Raw genomic sequence first — 19,944 nt, 5'->3', positions numbered from 1 at the left:
ATCCATCACCCAGTCTCTCTTTATTACATTTTATTTTAAAACGTGAACAAATAGAGTCGTATGTGGGCGCAAGGAAAGGGCCAATTGGGGGACCTCGTTTATCCAGTAGGAGAGGCTAAAATAACCCTCACAGATGTTCCTTGGGCAGCCAGCAGATAAAAATGCGTTGTAAACGTTTCAAAGGGAAATATTTGACGAGCAAATATTAGCCCATGTGAAAACCCACACAAGGCTCGTCTTTTGGCCTGTTTAATGACTAATTGAATATCATTAGTTGGGTCCACACAGATCGAAGTGCCACCGAAATAAAGGCTGAGATTTTAAAATGCCATATGGCCCAAATTATACATTAACCATGGGTTAGAGGACAATAATACTCTCTGTGTACAATCAGCCAGGTTAGATAGAGGACAGCCATTTTGGACACCATCATCTCCTTGCCAACCGAGACAAAGGACAAATAAGGCAAGCATTTTCATTTATTACCGGCGAGTTGATGTGGTCATTGATTTATAGTACTTTATTGCACGTACAGTGTGTGCCAAACGAGGTTGATTAAAGTACTTAGGTTGTGTTGTTGAGACAGTACCGCATATTAGTGGTGCGTAAATTCAAATCTGGGCTCGCCAAAGGAGGGAGCGGGAGTTTAAGTTGATGAATGCTGCCACAAAATAAGTTGACATTTTATTAATACGTCGGAGGTGTTCGTCGTGTGCATAAAACACCTATATCGGTGCTTTACTGCGCCTCGAAGCGTTGAGAAATGTGGATAATTCATCCGCGTAAAAAGGTTACCAAAACCTCTCCAAAGCGCACTGAGGTGCCGTGTGCGCAATGGAGCTGCCTAGTCGCTAGCAATTTTCTCCTCCCTGTTATGAGATGTATGTATCGTCCATGTTTTTCATTTTGATTTGTACTTGTGAATGTTTTTCCCATGCTGTGAACGCAGACTCCTGCTTTAGTCCTTTATTATAATAGATGTCCTACCTCCATATTTAATGGACTAGCCAAATGTGCCGATTTCAGCTGTAAACCGAGACACAAAAATCGTCTATGTTAACATGCTACTTAATGTTTCCTGAGTCTTAAATACTTTATTTTGAAACAAGCAAAAGTATGTGACCTTAAGGTTATCGGTGGAGTTTTCCACTTGTTTTTTTCAAAAGATTTAAAAACTCAAAATTGGATACCTGACGTGATAATTACATATGTTATGGAGCCTAGATTAAAGTACCTGTGCTACAACTGTTCATATTCCACATTACCAAATCTTCCACGATCGTTTTGAACTTCTATGTTTTTTGAAAAAAAATACAAATTGAATGCGTTTCTTTTATTCTAACATTGTCTTTAAACATTGTCTTGTTATCCATAATTATCTTCTTATAACACAGGTGGAATAGCATGCCCACGGCAGAGATCCTTCTTCCTGATTCTGATCTAAATCCACTTTTAATACGATTGTTTTGGTGAAAACTTGCGTCACTCGTCTGAAGACAGTATGTGTTGAGCACTGTAACGCGAAGAAGCAGAAATATGATAATACACAAGCTGTTTCTGTTCCATTCATATTTTATTAAGTATCGTTAGGTTTGTTGGCGATAGACATGTTATCATTGACAGATTTTATTTTTTCACTTTGCGCACCACGGTTTAAACAAAACAAGCGCTATCCGTATGGTATTTCAATACATGACATTACCTATAAACTCTCACTGTTGCCTTTAACCGTCTTCCTAATAATAGTGTACAGCCTTTTGTAAAGACAATTACAGATTAACCGAATCAGACCACAGTGAGCCATTTGAATACAGTGTACTAAAGGTCAGCAGTAGAGTGCATGATTATCTTTCCTGTTACTTTTGCATTATAAGTATGAACTCTTATGTCGATGTAGCTGTCTAGTGGAAACCCAATAAGAGAATAAAAAATAAATCATAACATAATAATTCCTACAATCTGATTGTTTATTTATGACTTATCATGTAAATAACTTTAAGGCAATGCCAGCTTCTCTCCTGACACAACGAAAATAAGTGAGTAGCTGATAAAACACTAATTAAAAATATTTTTGTTTTGTTTTGTGGAAATAAAACTGACTAGTAATAACAATGCAAGATGCTCTGGCTTGAATTGCCCAAGCTTAATATGGTACATACATATCTTCCAATAATATCAACATATATTAGTTTGATAATGTTTATTTGTCGACAATGAAGTAAACAATCTCCCTCGCCAGCACTGACTGACTGGACATCCAAACATACTAAAGCATAATCACAAATGCTTATAGGAAGCCAACTGTAAGTCATTACCATTTACAACTCATTGCATAGGTTTATGTACATCTAAACTACTATAATTTGTAGTATGCACACATATGCATGGAGGTGAGTGGGGAAGGGAGGTTATTTGTAGCAATTAACCTTGATTAGATATATACTTAAATACAAGATTAGACCTATAGGATATGAAACTATACTGTAAATTTAGAGCGTTCCACACAACCGGTACTAGATTTAAGTCCTAACTAAATACCAATGGGACATTTCGGACCACTAGAGAATTATAACCTATGCCAAGGAGCATTCTGTCTGCCTGTATCTCCCAGTCACACACAGTTCATAGTAGTCGTTACATGCTACTCCTTTTGGGAATTAATGTCAGAGCATTAAAAGAGTCATAAAAACATCTCAAGCCTGCAAATATTTAGAGTAAGTCCCATGAGCATTAATGTTCTTTGCCAGCAATGCCCTGCTTCCCACTCATACAGTTACTCACGATCACATCTGCGAGCTGCCAAGTACAACTGAGCAGCAGCAAAATAAAAAAATCATCTGATGCAAGATTATCCCCCGTTTGATGAAACCGCCACAACATTGATGGTGACACTATCCATTACTCGTTATTTGCCATCGTCATATTTAGAATGGTTTCATATTCATCTTAAGACAAATTTTATTAGAGTTTAAAGTGACAAACATTCTGTGATAAGCGCATATATTAGTATTAACATTAACAATGGCTCCATTAGTGTCCCAGTAGGCCATAACAGTGTGTGATCATACACAATACCAGAGCCCTGGAACTGGTACAGTAATGGTATTAACTCCACCTGTGCTTTTCCTGCTTTCCAAATGCCAAAAAAAAGTGTCCATAAGTGAATGAACTGTCCAATTTCAAGAGAGTTTAATCAAATATTTCAATATATTTGGCCATGCACAGTGAACACCAGCTTATGCTTATGTGTTGCATTGTGACAACCTGTAAAATATAGTCCAAAATAACGATACTTAAAAATCACATAACTATGTTATATTATAATATCCTCTTTGGTTTATTTCATTTCAGTCTGGAAATATTGTGGAACAAAGCTGCAGGGCCAGAATTAGGAGAAGAAGATGTGCAGGAGATTGGGGTGAATTTATTTATTAAAAACAAAAAACTGTTGATGCAGCTGTCTACTTATAATCAGTTATATATTTTTTAACATATATAGTTGACACATCTTCTGTGCTCTCAGAACCCTAATGATTTATTTCTGGCAGCTGTTGCAACATTTATACGTATTTAGTCATATTGTATGGCCGTCAGGTTGAAGCTCAGATCGAAGGAGAGATTTCCGATAACCCGTGAAGGCAGCATTAGTCGAGTTAACGCTATGCTGACGTGTCGCACCTCTTGCTCCGGAAGACTTTATTTCAATTTGCTTACGCGGTCGAGAAGCGTCTCCATTCGCTCCCATTCATTCTGCCATCTAGACCCGGAAAGATTTTGACGTGTGTGTATGCATGGCAAAGTGTGTTTCCGGTATAACGTGTGTGTTGATCGGTGTTCAGCCTTTTTCTCTTGGCTTTCAGTAGAACAGTCCTTCACTTTAGAGTCCCAGCTCCCTTACCTGGTCACCCCTTAACGGCGTTATATCTTAAACCGGTGGACATGGCATCTGTTTCGGCACCAGCTCAGGCTGCCACTTCTCCGGCTTCTCTGCAAAGAGGAATTGTGAAAATGGTAGGAATCCTAACATAAGAATATGTGAGCTCACTACGTGTGTCTATCCATACAGCTAGTTAGCTTAGTTAGCCAAGGGCTAATGAAGGCTATACTAACTGTCGGTTGTCATGCAACTTTAATTTAACTTCTTTGACGATATAGATGCAACTGTCCGTTAAATGCCAGTAGTGGCAATGTTTCACCAACAACTGTCACTAACATTCAGCACACCTGCCTGCGACAGCATGCCAGCTAACATTAGCTGGTTTGCTACACAATTTGCTAGCCTGCTAATAAGCTGAAGCCAATAGACGTTAGCCATTGTGTGCTATCTTGCTAGTTAGCTTTAACTTAAACTAACCGTTTCAGTGTAAAAGTAATGTCTACTGACAAATATTAATCTGTCAAAAGTCCACTGTCATGAGACAAAGTTGATTCCCATGTACTTATAGCCAAGCTGACTGGAAACTGACATAGAGTAACTAAGTCACCGTTAGCTGTAACGTTAACAGATGTTTAGTTTCCCAGCTATCGGCTAGCTAACGGTTTGCTAACTGCCGTTTACTATCCAGCAAGTTTTGATTTACGTTACATGAACAAAGTTCGTTGTCTGGGGTGCTACTGAACACGGAGTCGACAGCGTTTACGCATTTCATTTATCCTATTGGCCACGTATAAATGAGTACATAGTGAAGTAGCGTGTAAGCTAACACCCAAACCTTTTGCCTTATATTACTTTATTATGGTCCCCCCCCCTCAGCATTTTCTATAAATGCTATTGTGTCATATTTCAGCGGTTAAAGTACCGGATATCAACGTCAGGAAATGTTGAATTGTATTCGCTGGTTAACGTTTTCCTTCACTTTAAGTCACACAGAGCATTTCCCCAGTGTGCTGGTTAAAGCCAACCACGGGAAACTGACACGTAGCTACAGCGGTCTTGCCCCTATAACCTCCCATTCATCTCGGTTGTGTGTAGTCTCTGCTATGTTGCTTCACTTTCTTTGATATTAGCTTCGGCCTGGCACTTTGTTCTAATTCTAAAGTTACTTATCTAGATAAAGTGAATGTATTTTCTCAATGAATGCCTTGTATAGTTCCATATTTTGACCCGTGTATGGTACCCACAGTCGTCTGTATGCCACCCATGAAACAGACCCGAGCAAACGGGTGAATTAAAAGTTACCCCGTTGTAGGCTATATGGTAACTTGTTTTAGGTGTTATTGTTAGTAAGACAAAACGTGTCCCCAGTTGTTATAAGAAGGGCTGTTTTTGTAACTGGTAACTGTAAACACTAGCACTGGTGTCCTCCCTTGAGAAGGCAGTGTGTGTGTGAGCTGGTTACACTCTTGTGGGTTTATTACCAAAGGGATTGAGGGTTTTGTTGGTGCACCCGTCTGAGTAGTTAGATTAAAAATATTTTGGTAAGAAATTAATTATATTGCACACAGTATACATTATATAGATTTGTATCCAAACCTTTTTATTAATGGCCCTTATCTGATACAATCTAGTCTGTGCCTTGAGAAAGGTGACGAGGGAGTAGTGCATTCCAAGTGGAACTTGTACCTTTTGTCAACAGAGAAGGGGGGGGGGAGGAGGGAGAGATAGTGCCTCTTTTTCCATGCATGGCCAGTGTATAAAAAAAAAATACAAATACTCCTGCTTAGTCTTTACTTCGAGGGACTGAGACAGAGAGTGGGGAATGGAGCAGGTTTGACGAAAGACTTTATCTAGCCCACATCTTAGATCAACAGCCCCCAGTGATGCTCCCTGCAGACAAGAGTCCGCAGATAAAAGTTGTTTGCTCAGATTCGTGTAAATGCCATGGTTGTCAAACCCAAGAGTAGGTTATTTTTTTTTTTTTTTGTATTTCGCTACGTTATCAGATGGCATGATCTCGCCTTACGTTTGAATGACAGGCTGTCTCCATGACAACGTGAAGTTGCTTTCCAGTTCTATAAAAGTTTCCGGGCTCCTGTAACATCTTTTAAGATTTTGCTCATTTAAAGCTCTGATGATGTTGTGAACTGGCAGCTGATTTGCATCCACACACTTGCTCGGATCTAATCCACTAAATTGATGATTTCCTTATTTGCCGATCTACTGTACGTGTATATGTTACACCGGTTTCAAATGAATCCTCCATGATCCCTCTCATAGTGCTTATCCGATTGACACTTGCCGCAATGCAAATGCCAATACAACAATTAACTGAATGTACCAGAGTGCATGTATTGTCTGAGGAGAACCGTAAACTAAAAGCGACCCATACTTTCTTCCTTCCACACAGGTGTTGTAGTCTGGTATTTGTTCCTGCTGTTTGTGGCCTGTTGCATCATCTTTATTTTTTGTGATGACTACATTTTAGAAACCAAGAAGAGTGCTTGAAGATATTATCTGCATTTGTCGAATGAAACGGTGGTACGGCAAATAATTTTTGAATGTTGATTTTATCGCCTCCACATTGAACTGTCTTTATTGTCATCTCTCCCAGGTCTTGTCAGGCTGTGCTATCATTGTTCGGGGCCAGCCTCGAGGTGGCCCACCCCCAGAGCGTCAGATCAATCTCAGTAATATCCGAGCTGGGTCCATGGCCCGTCGAGCCGCTCAGGGCCAGACCGACACGAAGGACACCCCTGATGAGGTGAGCAGCTCTATCCCATTGTGTTTGTTTGTTTATATTTGTGTGTGTTTGGCAAAGGCAGAACAAGGTCCCTGTATGAAGCCCTGCAGAACACAGAGCTCTGATATTCCAATTTGGTTGTCCTTGTTATTACTGTAGTTAGAAGATTTACCTTTGGAGTCACATGGCTTTACTTAAACTTATTTCCATGCAGCAGTTGTAATTATGTATGAATTGTTTATTCAGGCCATGCTTTATTTTATAAATGATTATGTAGCCCAGAGATAAACATGTCAATTCTAAATTGAGCTTGAGGCTTCGTGTAATTTTCTTTTCACTCCTTTGAAAAAGTCCCTCAATGTGTTTATCACAGCCAAACCAGACTACTGTCTGTTCTGCTGCCTGTTTTTGTTTTTTTAAATCTATTGGTATCTGAAGACAAAAATTTCTGCTTTTTATTTTTAAATACATTTCTAATTTAGCTTCGACAGACTGTCATGCCTTTTAACTTATCCGATGAAAGAAGAAAGCAATAATCCATTTAAATCGGCTTACAGAGATAGTTTGCTTTACGCCAGATACTATCTTATTGAATTGTGTGTTGTTGCAGCAGTATGCATCTACTAGTTGTTCTACTGGTTCATCAACACACACCTTATTAGTTGTAAGTGATTAACTTGTGATATGATTGCCCTTTAGAGGAGTACATTAATGTTCCTGTCTGTATTGCAGCCATGGGCCTTTCAAGCCCGAGAGTTCCTGCGGAAGAAGCTAATCGGCAAAGAAGTGTGCTTCACTGTGGAAATCAAGACCGCTTTGGGCAGGGAGTACGGCATAGTCTACCTGGGGAGAGGTGAGTGGACTGTCGCATTTAAACTCAAAACTGGTCTGAACAATATCCACGTTGGGGAAAAAACACTCATTCCATAAATGTTTCTATTTTGTTGTTGTAGGAATAAAGCAAAATCATATAAGAAGGAACATGTTGTACTGAATTCAACATACCTGTGATGCGGAAGTCATTATTGCATCTCGGTTACACAGTAATTGAAACTCAAGGGGTCTCCCCAAAATTCTGGGTTATGATTGTGCCGTCCCAGTACTGTACATATTTTGTGCTGAAATGGCATTAGAATGTGTTTAAGTACCTTGTTTTTCAAACAGTTTGACGGGGGTACAGCACTGAAGAGCATTTTACAGGGAAGTTGTACTTGCTGCTAGTTTATCAGCTACAAGTACGATTTAAAGAGAGTCTTTTGTAGTCAACCGTTAAATCAGAACACTTGCAAAATGTGATTTTTGTTTTTGTGTCGCTACTTGTCCCTCTTATCCGAAATGTCAGCACTCATGATTGCTTCTTGTCCAATCAAATAACCCGACCTGAACTAAGTGCGGTGTAATTCTAATCGTACCGGTCGATTGTGTTTGTGTGTTTGTTTTTTCCTCCGTCCTCTCATTTTAGACACAACAGGCGAGAACCTTGCTGACACTTTGGTGAACGAGGGCTTTGCCACAGTCCGCAGGGAAGGAATCAGGGGGAACAAGTAAGATTTTTGCTTCTCTGACACTGAACCTGTAATGTGTTCCTGTTTGTTTGTTTGTTTGTTGACATGAATGGTTTATGTACAGGCCGAATGGCATGACACTTTCTTTACAGTATAGTTCCAAGAGCTCGGCATTGTTTTGTCAGCCGCAAAACACTCACTGTTAGAATATTTAGGCGTCAGCATGAAACTGATGTGGAAGGTTAGGTTTTAATTCTGACTGTCTCTGCTTTTTGTTAAGATGACTCGTAAAGAAAATACGTTTTAGATTCAACTTTATGTACCGATTAGAGCCCTCGCAATATGTGACTACCAAATGTCGTACTTTCTCTTTGGAATATCTAATTGTTACATACAGTATCAGTTTCTCTGGTATGCATTATATTTGTTATGATTCCAGCTGCGTTGGCATGGCTCACCTTGCGGGTGTCATTATAGAAGAAACTGATCCCATCAATGCTTTCCCTCCAAAACGGCTTGCTCATTCAGTCTGGTATTCTAATCTTCGTATAGCAGCACAACAGCACGAGTAGATCTGTGGGGAGATGTGTGTGTTATAAATAAGTCCTCAACTAGAATACTGTAGAGAATTGAGATGGAGCCATGGAGTCCCAGATGGTGGCAGTATTACCCTGCTGCCACAATGATGTCCCTCTGAAACCCTCTTCTGCCACATTGCCCTCGCACAGTAATCTTCTAAATACACTTGCACACCCAGCGCTATATGACAAAGTACGGTATATAACCCCCGGTGGCAGTATTTGCACATTACACGCATTACAAGCAATTTGACTCATGCTGCTACATCTGTATCTTCCAACATGAACAGAGATGATTCTGCCACTAATGACCCATTTCAAGCATTCTGTGCAATGGCCCAGAACAAGCTCTAATGTAAATGATGCTTTAAGTGTAAGCGGGCATCATTTGGCCAAAGGGGAGGCCCGTTACTCAGTGAGGACTTAAGGTCTTAGTTTGTCTCTCAGTGGGCTATCCTCCAATATCATTACCTCTCGTGACTGGCTACGTTGATCACACTAACTACGATGTGATCATGATTATGGGGGCGACTATAACGATGATGGCTCCGGACACTGCAGTTAAACGTGTTTTTAAAAGCTGACTGCGGCTCGGGAAAACGGGCAGCCAATTCACAGATTTAAGGGCCGGGACGAGTGCTCAGCAGCGCACAGGCTGGGGCTCACTTGTTTATGGCTTTTCATTGGTTTATTAGAGCAAGAATGAACACACAATTACTCTCTCACACACACACGCACAGCAAACTGAACACAAGTTGATTAAATGTTCATTTCTATCCATTTATGTATTCAACTTTTGAATCTGTAAGATGAACTACGTAACAATCATGTATTTTGGACCAAACTAACAGGTTTCCTGTAGGGCTACTTACCCAATTTTGAGCAAATGAAGTCACCTTGAAGTGCCACATTCTAACAGAGGATTGAGTCCAAGTAACTTTGCCGCCTGGTATCGTTCTCTTCCTTGTATAGACTCCTAAATGTTTACTAAATACATCCCAGCACTGTTGTTTGGAATGCATATCCCATTAATGTCCTTTATGGTTGCAGTTACATAGTCCCAGAAAGGCTTCGGTTTAGTACAACTCCATAAAACATGAGTACGGTTTGCCTCCAGGTCATTGCAGAGCCATCAACAAGGTCGTTGTGGTTAGTTGTCTGCTTTTGATCTTGGGTGTTATGAATATTCTTCCCGCAGAACTTTCTTCATAATCCTCAAAGTTGTTGTTTACCTGAAGCATATTTAAACACTGGTTTCCATTCCACTTATTAATTACACTGTATGGAGCTTTTTTTGCCCTACAAAGTACAAAGATATAATTTATGTCTTGCAGTCTTGAATCTTGTTGACTTGTTGCAACAAGAAATATTCTAGTCTCTAACTTGAAGTTTACCATTAATGAATTATGTGATTTTAATTTATTTTTCGTTGTCTGTCAGCTTTAGCTTTGTGCTACATATTGCGTCCCTCGGAGTCGGGCAGGTTTATATTTTATTAAAATCCCACGGATGAGTGTTTTGGTTTTGCTGTTGGAGGCTTCATCGTTTGACGGCGTATCAGCTTGACTTGATCAGGCATAAAAAAAACTGCTGTCCTTGGTTCTGAGCCATACAGTGATTGGTACAGACGCATTCATCAATCTCCTCTACTCCTTCTTTCATCTCCGTCTCTGTCACTCACACTTTAAAAATGCGTTATCCATTCGCTGAGGTGGCTAGAGCCTGAGAATTGATCCGATTCAATGGCAATAAACTTTCCTTTTTGTAAAATTAAAACCACAGGCAAGTTGTTTTCTACAACACCCACCCACCAGAGCAGAAGGAAGCTACATTAACACCAACTGTGCTTTCTAATCCCCCATTGCTCCTTTTTAACTTGAGCCCCAGAGGAATGCTTGTTGAGGGGTATACATGTCTTGGCGGATGAACTGTACTCACTTGGGCCTCGCCCCTCACTCGTAATGGAACCCCTCTAGTCAAGTACACTGTGGGACAGGACTTCAAACTGTGCAAACACAACAGGGCGCTAAGGTTCAACATTTTGTATCTATTTAAAGTATTTTTGGTTTCACAAGGGAGCCACCTGGAGATGAAAGCTATAGCCTACAGTGTGTTCAAATATAAGGGAATTGAAAAGTGTTCTTCTTTCTTGGCCCTCCAGTAGCCTCGCTCGGTGTTGCACTTTCCTATCCATCAATATCCGTTTTGATCTCAAGCTGTGAGGGTTGGTTGGTTTCTTTTTATAGGTCAGCAACGTCTTCCAGTCTATTTGGAGACATGGATAAGTTCACTATCATCTGCCTCCACACATGAAGTTATTTCTGTATCTTAACCAATTTCTGCTTGTGAGTTGCTTTCCACTTTAATTTCTGTGGCTTTACAATATCTGCTTTCCTTGATTGCATTGTTGGTTTTCTCTCACTATCTTTGTGGCTCTCTGTTCCTTGTTTAGCGCTTTAAAATTCTAAGTAGCTTAAACACGATTGACTCCTTACGGAAAGTTTCACTATTGTTGCTCAGTAAGCAAGAAACTGTTTCCGATTCAATTCAAAGTTAGTGGCTAAATCGGTGTAGAGGGGTAGGAGAACTGGGCGGCTTTTGGGCGTCGGTCCAAAAGCCCAATTAGGAACACACAGCTGGAGAACAGGCCACATGTGTGTTTATGTGTGTGGCATTTTAAATGAGAGCCACTTTGTTGCTTCTCCAAAGCGAACGGTATCTTTTTAGGCAGCCAGATGTGAACAATTCAGCGTGTGCACTAACGAGCTCCAGTCACCACCACTACTCCCATATCAATCGGCAAGCCTTTGCTTCTAGGAAAAACAAAAGCCTGTTGGCCATTTGAAGTAATAAATAATTAAAGTTGTACAAGGACCCTCAAAAAGCATTAGGCTGCACTAGTTACAGAGCCAGCATGGAATTAATTGTGGCGTTTGTAGCCAGCTGCGCGGTTGCTTTTGAAGGAGCTGTCAAACACTGTTATTGTCTCCTCACAAAATGCTCGGATACATGTTTGAAGCGGTTATTTTCTGTACATCAGCTGGTTACCACTAAAACAACGGTGCAGTTTGTCCAACACTTAAAAAAAAAAAAGAAGAAGAAGAAAAGCTGGAGCCTTACCAAACCCCATACACACATGCAGTCCAATACTTTTAATGAGCACTTGAACATGTAGAAGCTAATAACCAATGACGGGTTTGTTGCACCGAATAGCTGTACAGTAATTTTGATGAATTGTAATGAACCCATCATGATGGAAGTTTAAAAGACCTTTTGCATTGGCTGCACGTTGTTTGCATTGCAGCTGTAATGCTAATATTTGCCTATTGGGACAAGGCTTTGGGGAGCCCATGTTTTAACACGGCCTGGATAAGAGTAGTCGGAGCGAGTTAAAGTTAACAAGGAGTGCAACTACAATCCAAACCGTTTCTGCCTCGTTAGCTACGGAGACGATCCATTTCTGACTGGTGTGAAATTAACAAGCTGAGCTATATATTATATTTTTGCAAAGGGGTTTTATGGCTCTCATACACGCTCTGATCTTTTATAGATGTAACTTAGTTAATAGCAATATTTTAACTCGAGCTATCACAGCTTTAGTGCTGCTGTGTTCTTTAACAGCATTTTAATTTGTCACAGCTGGTAAGAAGCCATCTGTGAAAGTTTCAATATCGGCTTCACTCAGCTGCAGGTTTCAGTAGCGGGCCAAGTTTCTAACTGTCCTTCTTAAAGGAATATTTCAACCTTAAAATGACCATTTGTACATCAGTTACTGTGTCTTAAACTTCCTTTTTGTGTCTGTGTGTCCAGTCCAGACCAGGCCAGACTCTGTGAATTGGAGGACCAGTCTCGGGCTTCCAAGAAGGGCTTGTGGAGTGAGGGCGGCGGTATACACACCATCCGCGACCTCAAGTACACCATAGAGAATCCCCGCAACTTCGTTGACTCCTTGCACCAGAAACCTATCAACGGTAATGAGTTTGGGAGGGGCATGCAAACATCCACCCCGACACACACTCGCACAGAGAAAGCTTGGCCCAGGAAACAAAGACACTTGGCACATTACAATATTACACGCAAGCCTCTATTTTCCCGTAAAAGCCACATTTGCAGGCTTTGTCGGAAAGATTTTGTTCTAAATATCCACTTCAGGGTAATGGCACACACTATATAACCCTTCACCGGCTCATTCTCTCCAGTCTCTCATCTCTGACCCTACCCGAGGTGTAATGTGCCCCTCAATTCATTTCCAGGCGACTGCCATTAACAGCGGCTCAGCTCGTTTCACTGGAGTGGAATTGGGAATGAGCAGGGGAAGGCTTTCTCCTTCTCTTATTTCTTGTTCTTACCATTCATGAGAGACGGTCAGGGTTGTTTTGAAATTGGAAGCAGCAATCCAGCCGACTTTAAATGCGCGCTAAGTTGCCGTGCTTGAAAACCGGAATACCAATTTCTCTCATCTGCTTATGCAGACGCACACATACTCGTATACGGGGACACACGTTATACACAGAAAGAAGGCATATAGAGGCTGAGAGAAGCCATCATCAAAATGCACATTTAGGCATTTAATGCCTTTTTGCACAAGTGACTCGTCCTGTCCAATTTCTAAAAGTACTTTTAGGGGTCAGGAGCAACAGTTGGCTGCAAATACAACGTAATGGATCCAAAAGCTTTCCAAATAAATATAATAATAATGATATTTAAAACCTTTAAAGGGATACTCCTGAAGTATATGTTTTAGTATCAAGTACTCACCTCGGTAGGCTTGAAAAGTGTCTGTAAAAGAAAAGAAAAAACGGCACTAGAAGCCTGTAGATTCCTTCTTCCTCTAGAGCAATGGCTGTGGTCAGCTTGACTTTATGATGGTTAAATAGGGACAAAAATAATACGACTTGCAGAGTGTTCACGTAGCTGAAGTACTCTATTGGCTGTATTTTGTATAATTGTTTTAAGCATACTTTGCACACTGACAGCCGCCGTACGCAAATTACTGACCGCAGCCTTTTTTTATTTCCCAGAGGAGGGAAGTTTTTTTCAGCCACCTTGGCTTTCATCGCCTACAATAGTGAGTGTTTTGGTTGAAGTACAGCATTTTAAGTGTACACAGTCTGCCAAGGCGGTCACAACTTTCTCCTCTTCGATAAGTACCAGAGAGCGATCCTTTTTTTTTAGAGAGACGTCTCCCCTGCCGAAGAAAACACTGTTTTTGGCAGATAACGGGTGTTCTAGTTTTAAATTCAATGATTGCAACGCAGGGCATTGTTGACCATCTTTCCACGACGAAGGAAGATTAAATGCAATAAATTCAGATTTTCATTGGTCTGGCCCCGACTGAGCCTTGGGGCAAGTTTCAGATATTAGCTTTCACCCTGGGCGCCTTTCATTCAGTCCTCAAATTACATTTTCCAGTTTGAAATATAGTACGTAGCCCAATATTACAAGTGTAATCCTAGAGCTTGATGTCTGTATGGTCATGACAATTTCACACACCCTCCTCTGCCTCAAACATTGTTACATTTTTACATGTTCTCCTTCCTCCTTCTCCTTCCCCCCCCAGCCATCATCGAGCATGTGCGTGACGGCAGTGTTGTTCGTGCCTTGCTGCTCCCCGACCACTACCTGGTCACTGTCATGCTGTCTGGAGTTAAGGTAACCACCACTCACTCGCAGCACTTACACACGTGGTGAAGTATGAACTGTTGCGCTAATGTATCTTATTTCTCTAGTTCGGAGTCTAGAGTAACAATAAAAAAGTGAGCAAATGCATAAATGGTAAACCACATGCGTATAAAATGACTGACAGTTTGACAGTTTCCTCCACACCACCTTCACTTTACTGTCACACAAAGTATTTAGAGTTATATATAAATAAAAAGAAGGTATTTAAAGAGTACAGGATGACATTTTGCCTCTTTTTAAGTTGGTTTGTTCTACTAGTGTCATATCCACTCCACTAAATGTCCCCATCAATCTCTTCCACCAAATGCAGATTTACCAATGGACCATTCAAGATAACTAATCTTTTTTTTTATCTCCCACTCAAAGATATTACATCCATTTCAAGGTGTTCTTTGTCTCGTTGTTCAAACGCTCGTCTGCGCCTGTTGTGTTCATATCTGCCTGCCTCGCTCAAAGGACGAAACAGATAGCAATAAGTTTGCAAGGTGACATCGGTTAAAAGCACGACACAGGAAAAACAGATTGTATCAAAAGAGCGTGTGCACAAAACAAATGGCAAAAAGAGGCACTGGTTGATTGCTGGGAATTCCAGTAGACAGAATTGTGTCCTTCTCTTGCAATGGGGATGTGATCAAATCAAATCTGACACATTTCTCATTGCTCACAAAAGACCTATTGATTAAGGCATGATTATTATTGTGTCAATGTGTGTTCCCTTTCTCTCCAGTGTCCCACGTTCAAGCGGGAAGCGGATGGTACAGAGTCACCAGAGGCGTTCGCAGCAGAGGCCAAATTCTTCACTGAATCCCGCCTTCTGCAGAGAGACGTTCAGATCATCCTGGAGAGCTGCCCCAACCAGATCATACTCGGCACCATCCTTCACCCGGTAAGACACAGGAGTTTTTTTTCCAGGCTTTTCTTGTCTCACTAATTGTTCTTTTGACTGACTGTTGTTTCCCCCCACTGTGTCAGAATGGTAACATAACAGAACTCCTACTGAAGGAAGGCTTCGCCCGCTGTGTAGACTGGTCCATGGCTGTCTACACTCAGGGAGCCGACAAACTCCGAGCTGGTGAACGGTACGCCACTGCAGACGCACAGACAACACATTCTGTGTGTGTGTGTGTGTGGGAATTAACAATATATTTGGTTCAGTAAATGACATGACTAAGGAAAGTACATGCAGATTCTGAAGGTATTGAAAATAATCGTGTCAATTAGATGGTATGCAAATGTATACCACCATTACTTGAGATGAACAATCTCACTCTATTGCTCTGCTGCAATGATATTCACTCCCTACAAGCGTCGCAGCAATGATTATGGGCTGATGATCTTGGAATTTTTGCACTTTAATGAGCTTTTGTAGCCTTTTCCAGCCAAATGGATAATTGTTATTCACTCCATTAAGCCCTTTATGTCCTACGTATTTCTGGCTAATGTTGAGGACTACCACTGATGATGATTATGTGATTTTTGTTCTTGGCCAGATCTGCCAAAGAGCGCAAAGTCCGCATCTGGAAGGACTACGTGGCACCCACAGCCAACTTGGACCAGAAGGACAGGCAGTTTGTCGCCAAGGTGAGGTCCCGAAGTGGCTTTTATATAAGCGGTGTCCCGTTGGTAAAAGTGCCGTCTCCAATTGGCACTTTTTCTTTGGCCCCTAACATAATGTCTTTCAATTTGGATCATCTTGCTTCCATTGAAAGTCCTAACTTATCTTTGAACTACAGAGCAAGCAGCAGTAAGGTATAAAACCTTTAGCAGGACACGCAGACATTGTCCCGCATGAATGGCTTCTGCGCAAAGGGGAAGCCGGTCGTTTCCCCTTTGCTTCCATCACTTGATGTCTACTGCGGCACTTCCAATTCTCTCCCAGCACCGCAGCAGAAGCAGAACCACTTTGAGGCTACTAACAAATGATATCCTCCCGACACCTTATTTTCACATCTGCAACCCCAACTGAATACAACTAAAAACTAAAAGTCCCTTCACTTAGATACTAGGAGGAATGCTTAACAGCAACCTTGAAGCACTCCCCAGTCAAATTAGGGCCAAATCGCTGGCGTATGCTGTAGCAGCAGCACCGAACGACCCACAAAAGCCAAGAACTAGAGATATTAGCTTTGGAGGTTATTGGCCAGGAGCTATGGGGAAAACAAGTGTCCTTAATATCAAGTACACGGGAGTGCCTCCCTCCCTCCCGGTTGTCAGGACGCATTAGTTCAAATCAAGTGAGATTGACTCCTTTGTACATTTTTTGGCAGTTTCACCGCGAGCTGACGTATTCTAGTGTCCGCGCTGTAGCTTTAATGTAGTAAAGCAACTCTGGCCTTAAAACATCAGCTTTTAAATCCGTTTCCCTCCTGTGTGCATTTTGATGATGACTTGCACTCCACCCCTCCCCTTCAGTTGATTTATGTTTTCTCAGAATGGGTAAAAAAAATAAATAAAAAAGAAGAAAGTTTAATACCTAAAGTTTATCTTTTGTCTGTGTTTGCTCCCTCCAGACCCTGAACTTTTAAGACCCTGAAAAATTCATGGCTAGCCTGAGGGTTACATAAAAGGTGTTGCTTTGGAAATCTGCTTACAGAATGAATTTGATAAACTGCACACGCCATAAAGAAGGCGCAAAAAAAGAAACTATGTGTTTGTATATTTTTTTTTCCTGAGTCAGAAGCAAAGAGGCTAGAGAAAGGATAAAACATTTATATTATCAGTGTGAGCTGCTCTCAGATCTCTCTGAACCCCCCTCAATAAGAGAGGGTTGGATGTGGGGGGAGGGGAGGGGGTTGTGGGGGCGGGGGGGTAAGGGAACATTTGGTGGTGAGCTCCGGAGGGTGTATGAAAGAGGCAGAAAGCAAGGTAGAGGGCTGAAGATGAAATTAAAAGTGTGAGTTTGTGCGGAGAAGGTATCGGGAGACTTAGGGGGAGGAAGGATGAAAAGATACGAGAAGTGAAAGTCAGTGAATTATCAAGATCCCTGAAACTATGAGTGTCCTCTCTCTGGTATCCTTGCACAGTTTCTTTTTTTTTTTTTTTTTTGCTACGGTACCGCAATGCTGATGCCCCGACTTAAACCTTGAGGTGCTTTTTGATCTCTGCAGGACTTTTGTCTGTCCTCGTTCCCCTGCGCTCCCCTTAAAGCCACAGAGCTTTGCTCCACGTCAGCTGCTGCCGTGTTGTCTTTTGTTTGGCGAATAGAAAGACACCTCCTTCTCCAGATAATCACCTTTTCATGGAGTTTATGTGGTTAATCTAGAACCTTTTTCTGTACTCGTGATTACCCTCACACGAGTGACTTGAAAAAGCTGTCTAGCTCGCCATCATGGTACAAAAGTGACATACAGAAATGATTATCTTAGTTTCTTAACAAAATGTAAGAAAGTGAATTCCAGCATGGCTTTTATTCATTTGTGAATCAACTATTTTTGGCCGCGATAATCGTGACCATGACATTTTCATATCGTCCCATGTCTTTCTGAGACGGCTTGAAAAGTGCGACTCCGAAAACTTTGAGTTAAAAGTGGCAGACAGCTGTGACTGGAGAACGTCATGCTGACCCTGCAGCTGCTTGAGCCATTTTAAAGCAAAGAACATATTGGACAGGCGAAGGTTACTCAGGCCTGTCATTGCCCCTCCATACTTGTCCCTGTGACATTTGTCGGCACCTAATACTGCAATGGACCGACTCTCCCAGGGACACATCTATCCATCAATCCCATCATCATACACTTCTCTCCTCTTCTCGTCCACTCTACTTTTCACTTCTTATTATCTGAGTGATGGATAGAGTGGAGAGGCAGAGCAGGTCCAATCCCCACAAGTCAATCCTGCTGACGCATCTTCCTTTTCCACTGTCTCGCCTCTCTCTCCGCGCACCTCTGCTGGGACCGGAGAAGTGGATGTAGGCCATGCCCCAATAGTCTTCCTCTCCTTTCCTTTGCCTTCCCCCTCCCCTCCGCTCCCCTGGGTAACCATCAACTGGCAGGGTGATGGATAAAAGGTGACGTGGTGTAAACCCCCTTCACCAGCCTCTAATCACGAGCTTGTCAGGAACACTTCTACTGTTACTTTCAGGTCGACCAAATCCAGAAGAATATGGCAGTTAAAACGAGCGTGTTTGTGATGTTTTAGGATTATATGATGAGTATGAAGGTGTTTGGCAGTAGTATAGATGTCTCTTTTTTGTGAAGCAGTTACAGATGCCAAATATTTCCCCACCCATATAAGCTAATACAGAAAAGTTCTGTATTTGTACTAATGCAAGTGCACCACAACTTATGTTCAGAAGACTTCCTGACCTAAAGACGGATGTGTATTTATGCCTCGGCGCAGGCGATATCCAAGGCCGGTTATCTGATATCTCAGGAACACAATCGGGGAGTTTCTTGGACTCGAGGTTGAACTGATTTAGAGTTTGGTAGTCAAAGGTCAAGGTCACTTTGACCTTACGACAACGTTTTTTTGTGGCCATACCTCAAGAATTCATACGCAAATAGGATAATTTAACATGTGTAAAAGGATCAAATGGAAATGTGATGACACTTTGGACAGACATGGATGGAAACGGCAACTTGACTAGCTGTCGTAGGCGCTAATTCTCGTTTTTTTTTATAATTAAACAATCTTCTCACACGATGATCATTTTGCATCCTGTTGCCACTTGGACAGTAACAGGACACGCTGACTCAGCCAGATAGTGGCATTAAGCATAATATTGGACTGGAATTGTCACAACATTTTTAAAGGTTGTGCTTTGTTTGGATGAAGTTATTCAATGTCACACTTGACTTGCATAGCTGTATATTACTTTATAGAGATGTATTTGCTGTCCTATGCTGGGAGTGAGGAGTGCTCTTATGTACGGGTGCATAGAGCACTTGACGGTCTTGCTGGATAGAAAGAGGATAGTACACTTAAGGGTTAAAAAGGGAAAGAGATGGCATGAGGGCCTCTTGGCTGTTAGTATGCTGCATGACCCAGTTAAAATAAGTCGGACAGAATGGTTACAAGGTCAGACGGCTTCTGTTGAGAAATTAACAAGTCACTTTTGGGGGATGATGATGAGAAAAGGGTATATTGGTCCGTGCCCCAGTTAAAACCAGTCAAGGCGATTAGGTCAGAAATTCTCTCTAGATCTTTTTTACCTGTCCCAGGATAATGTCCCCACAAAGTGTAATACGCTCAGCTGCACACAGGAGGCTAATTGCCAGCATAAGGTGTGTAGTTTATTTGAAACCATGTCATTTGGGTGAAAAAATCATCTCCACCGGCAGCGACACTGAAACGCTGCCATCGGTGTTGCCGCTTTTGAAGGAGATGATCTGACACGAGTAAATGACTAAGTCCTGGCTGAGCCCTTTTTGCTTGGCCCTGTGGTTAAACAACAACTTAATGGATTCGACTGACAACCAAACACAGTCCCCGACGGTAGCCAAGATGCTCCTTTTCACTGTGACTGATCTTGGCCACTGCAGATGTCATGTCAGCCACGGGCAGAGGGTGGCAGTAGATCCCCACCTCTCTGGTATCAGATTAAACCAGTGAGTCATGCTG

General features: G+C 41.6%; 1 protein-coding gene across 1 annotated transcript in view; it reads left to right on the top strand.

Annotated features, from left to right (window-relative positions):
- Positions 1-3,634: 3,634 nt before the first annotated feature.
- snd1 (staphylococcal nuclease and tudor domain containing 1) overlaps positions 3,635-19,944 on the top strand; it is a 165,684-nt gene continuing 149,374 nt past the window's right edge. Inside the window, 9 exon segments of the mRNA XM_029462488.1 lie at positions 3,635-4,011; positions 6,492-6,641; positions 7,353-7,473; positions 8,083-8,164; positions 12,514-12,674; positions 14,264-14,355; positions 15,113-15,271; positions 15,358-15,464; positions 15,876-15,966. Coding sequence (XP_029318348.1) covers positions 3,940-4,011; positions 6,492-6,641; positions 7,353-7,473; positions 8,083-8,164; positions 12,514-12,674; positions 14,264-14,355; positions 15,113-15,271; positions 15,358-15,464; positions 15,876-15,966 — 1,035 coding nt within the window. The 5' untranslated portion in view covers positions 3,635-3,939.

Source organism: Cottoperca gobio, chromosome 23 (assembly GCF_900634415.1).
Source record: "Cottoperca gobio chromosome 23, fCotGob3.1, whole genome shotgun sequence".
Classification (NCBI taxonomy): domain Eukaryota; kingdom Metazoa; phylum Chordata; class Actinopteri; order Perciformes; family Bovichtidae; genus Cottoperca; species Cottoperca gobio.
Note: the sequence above shows the minus strand (reverse complement) of the source record. Positions and strands in the feature narration are given on the sequence as shown.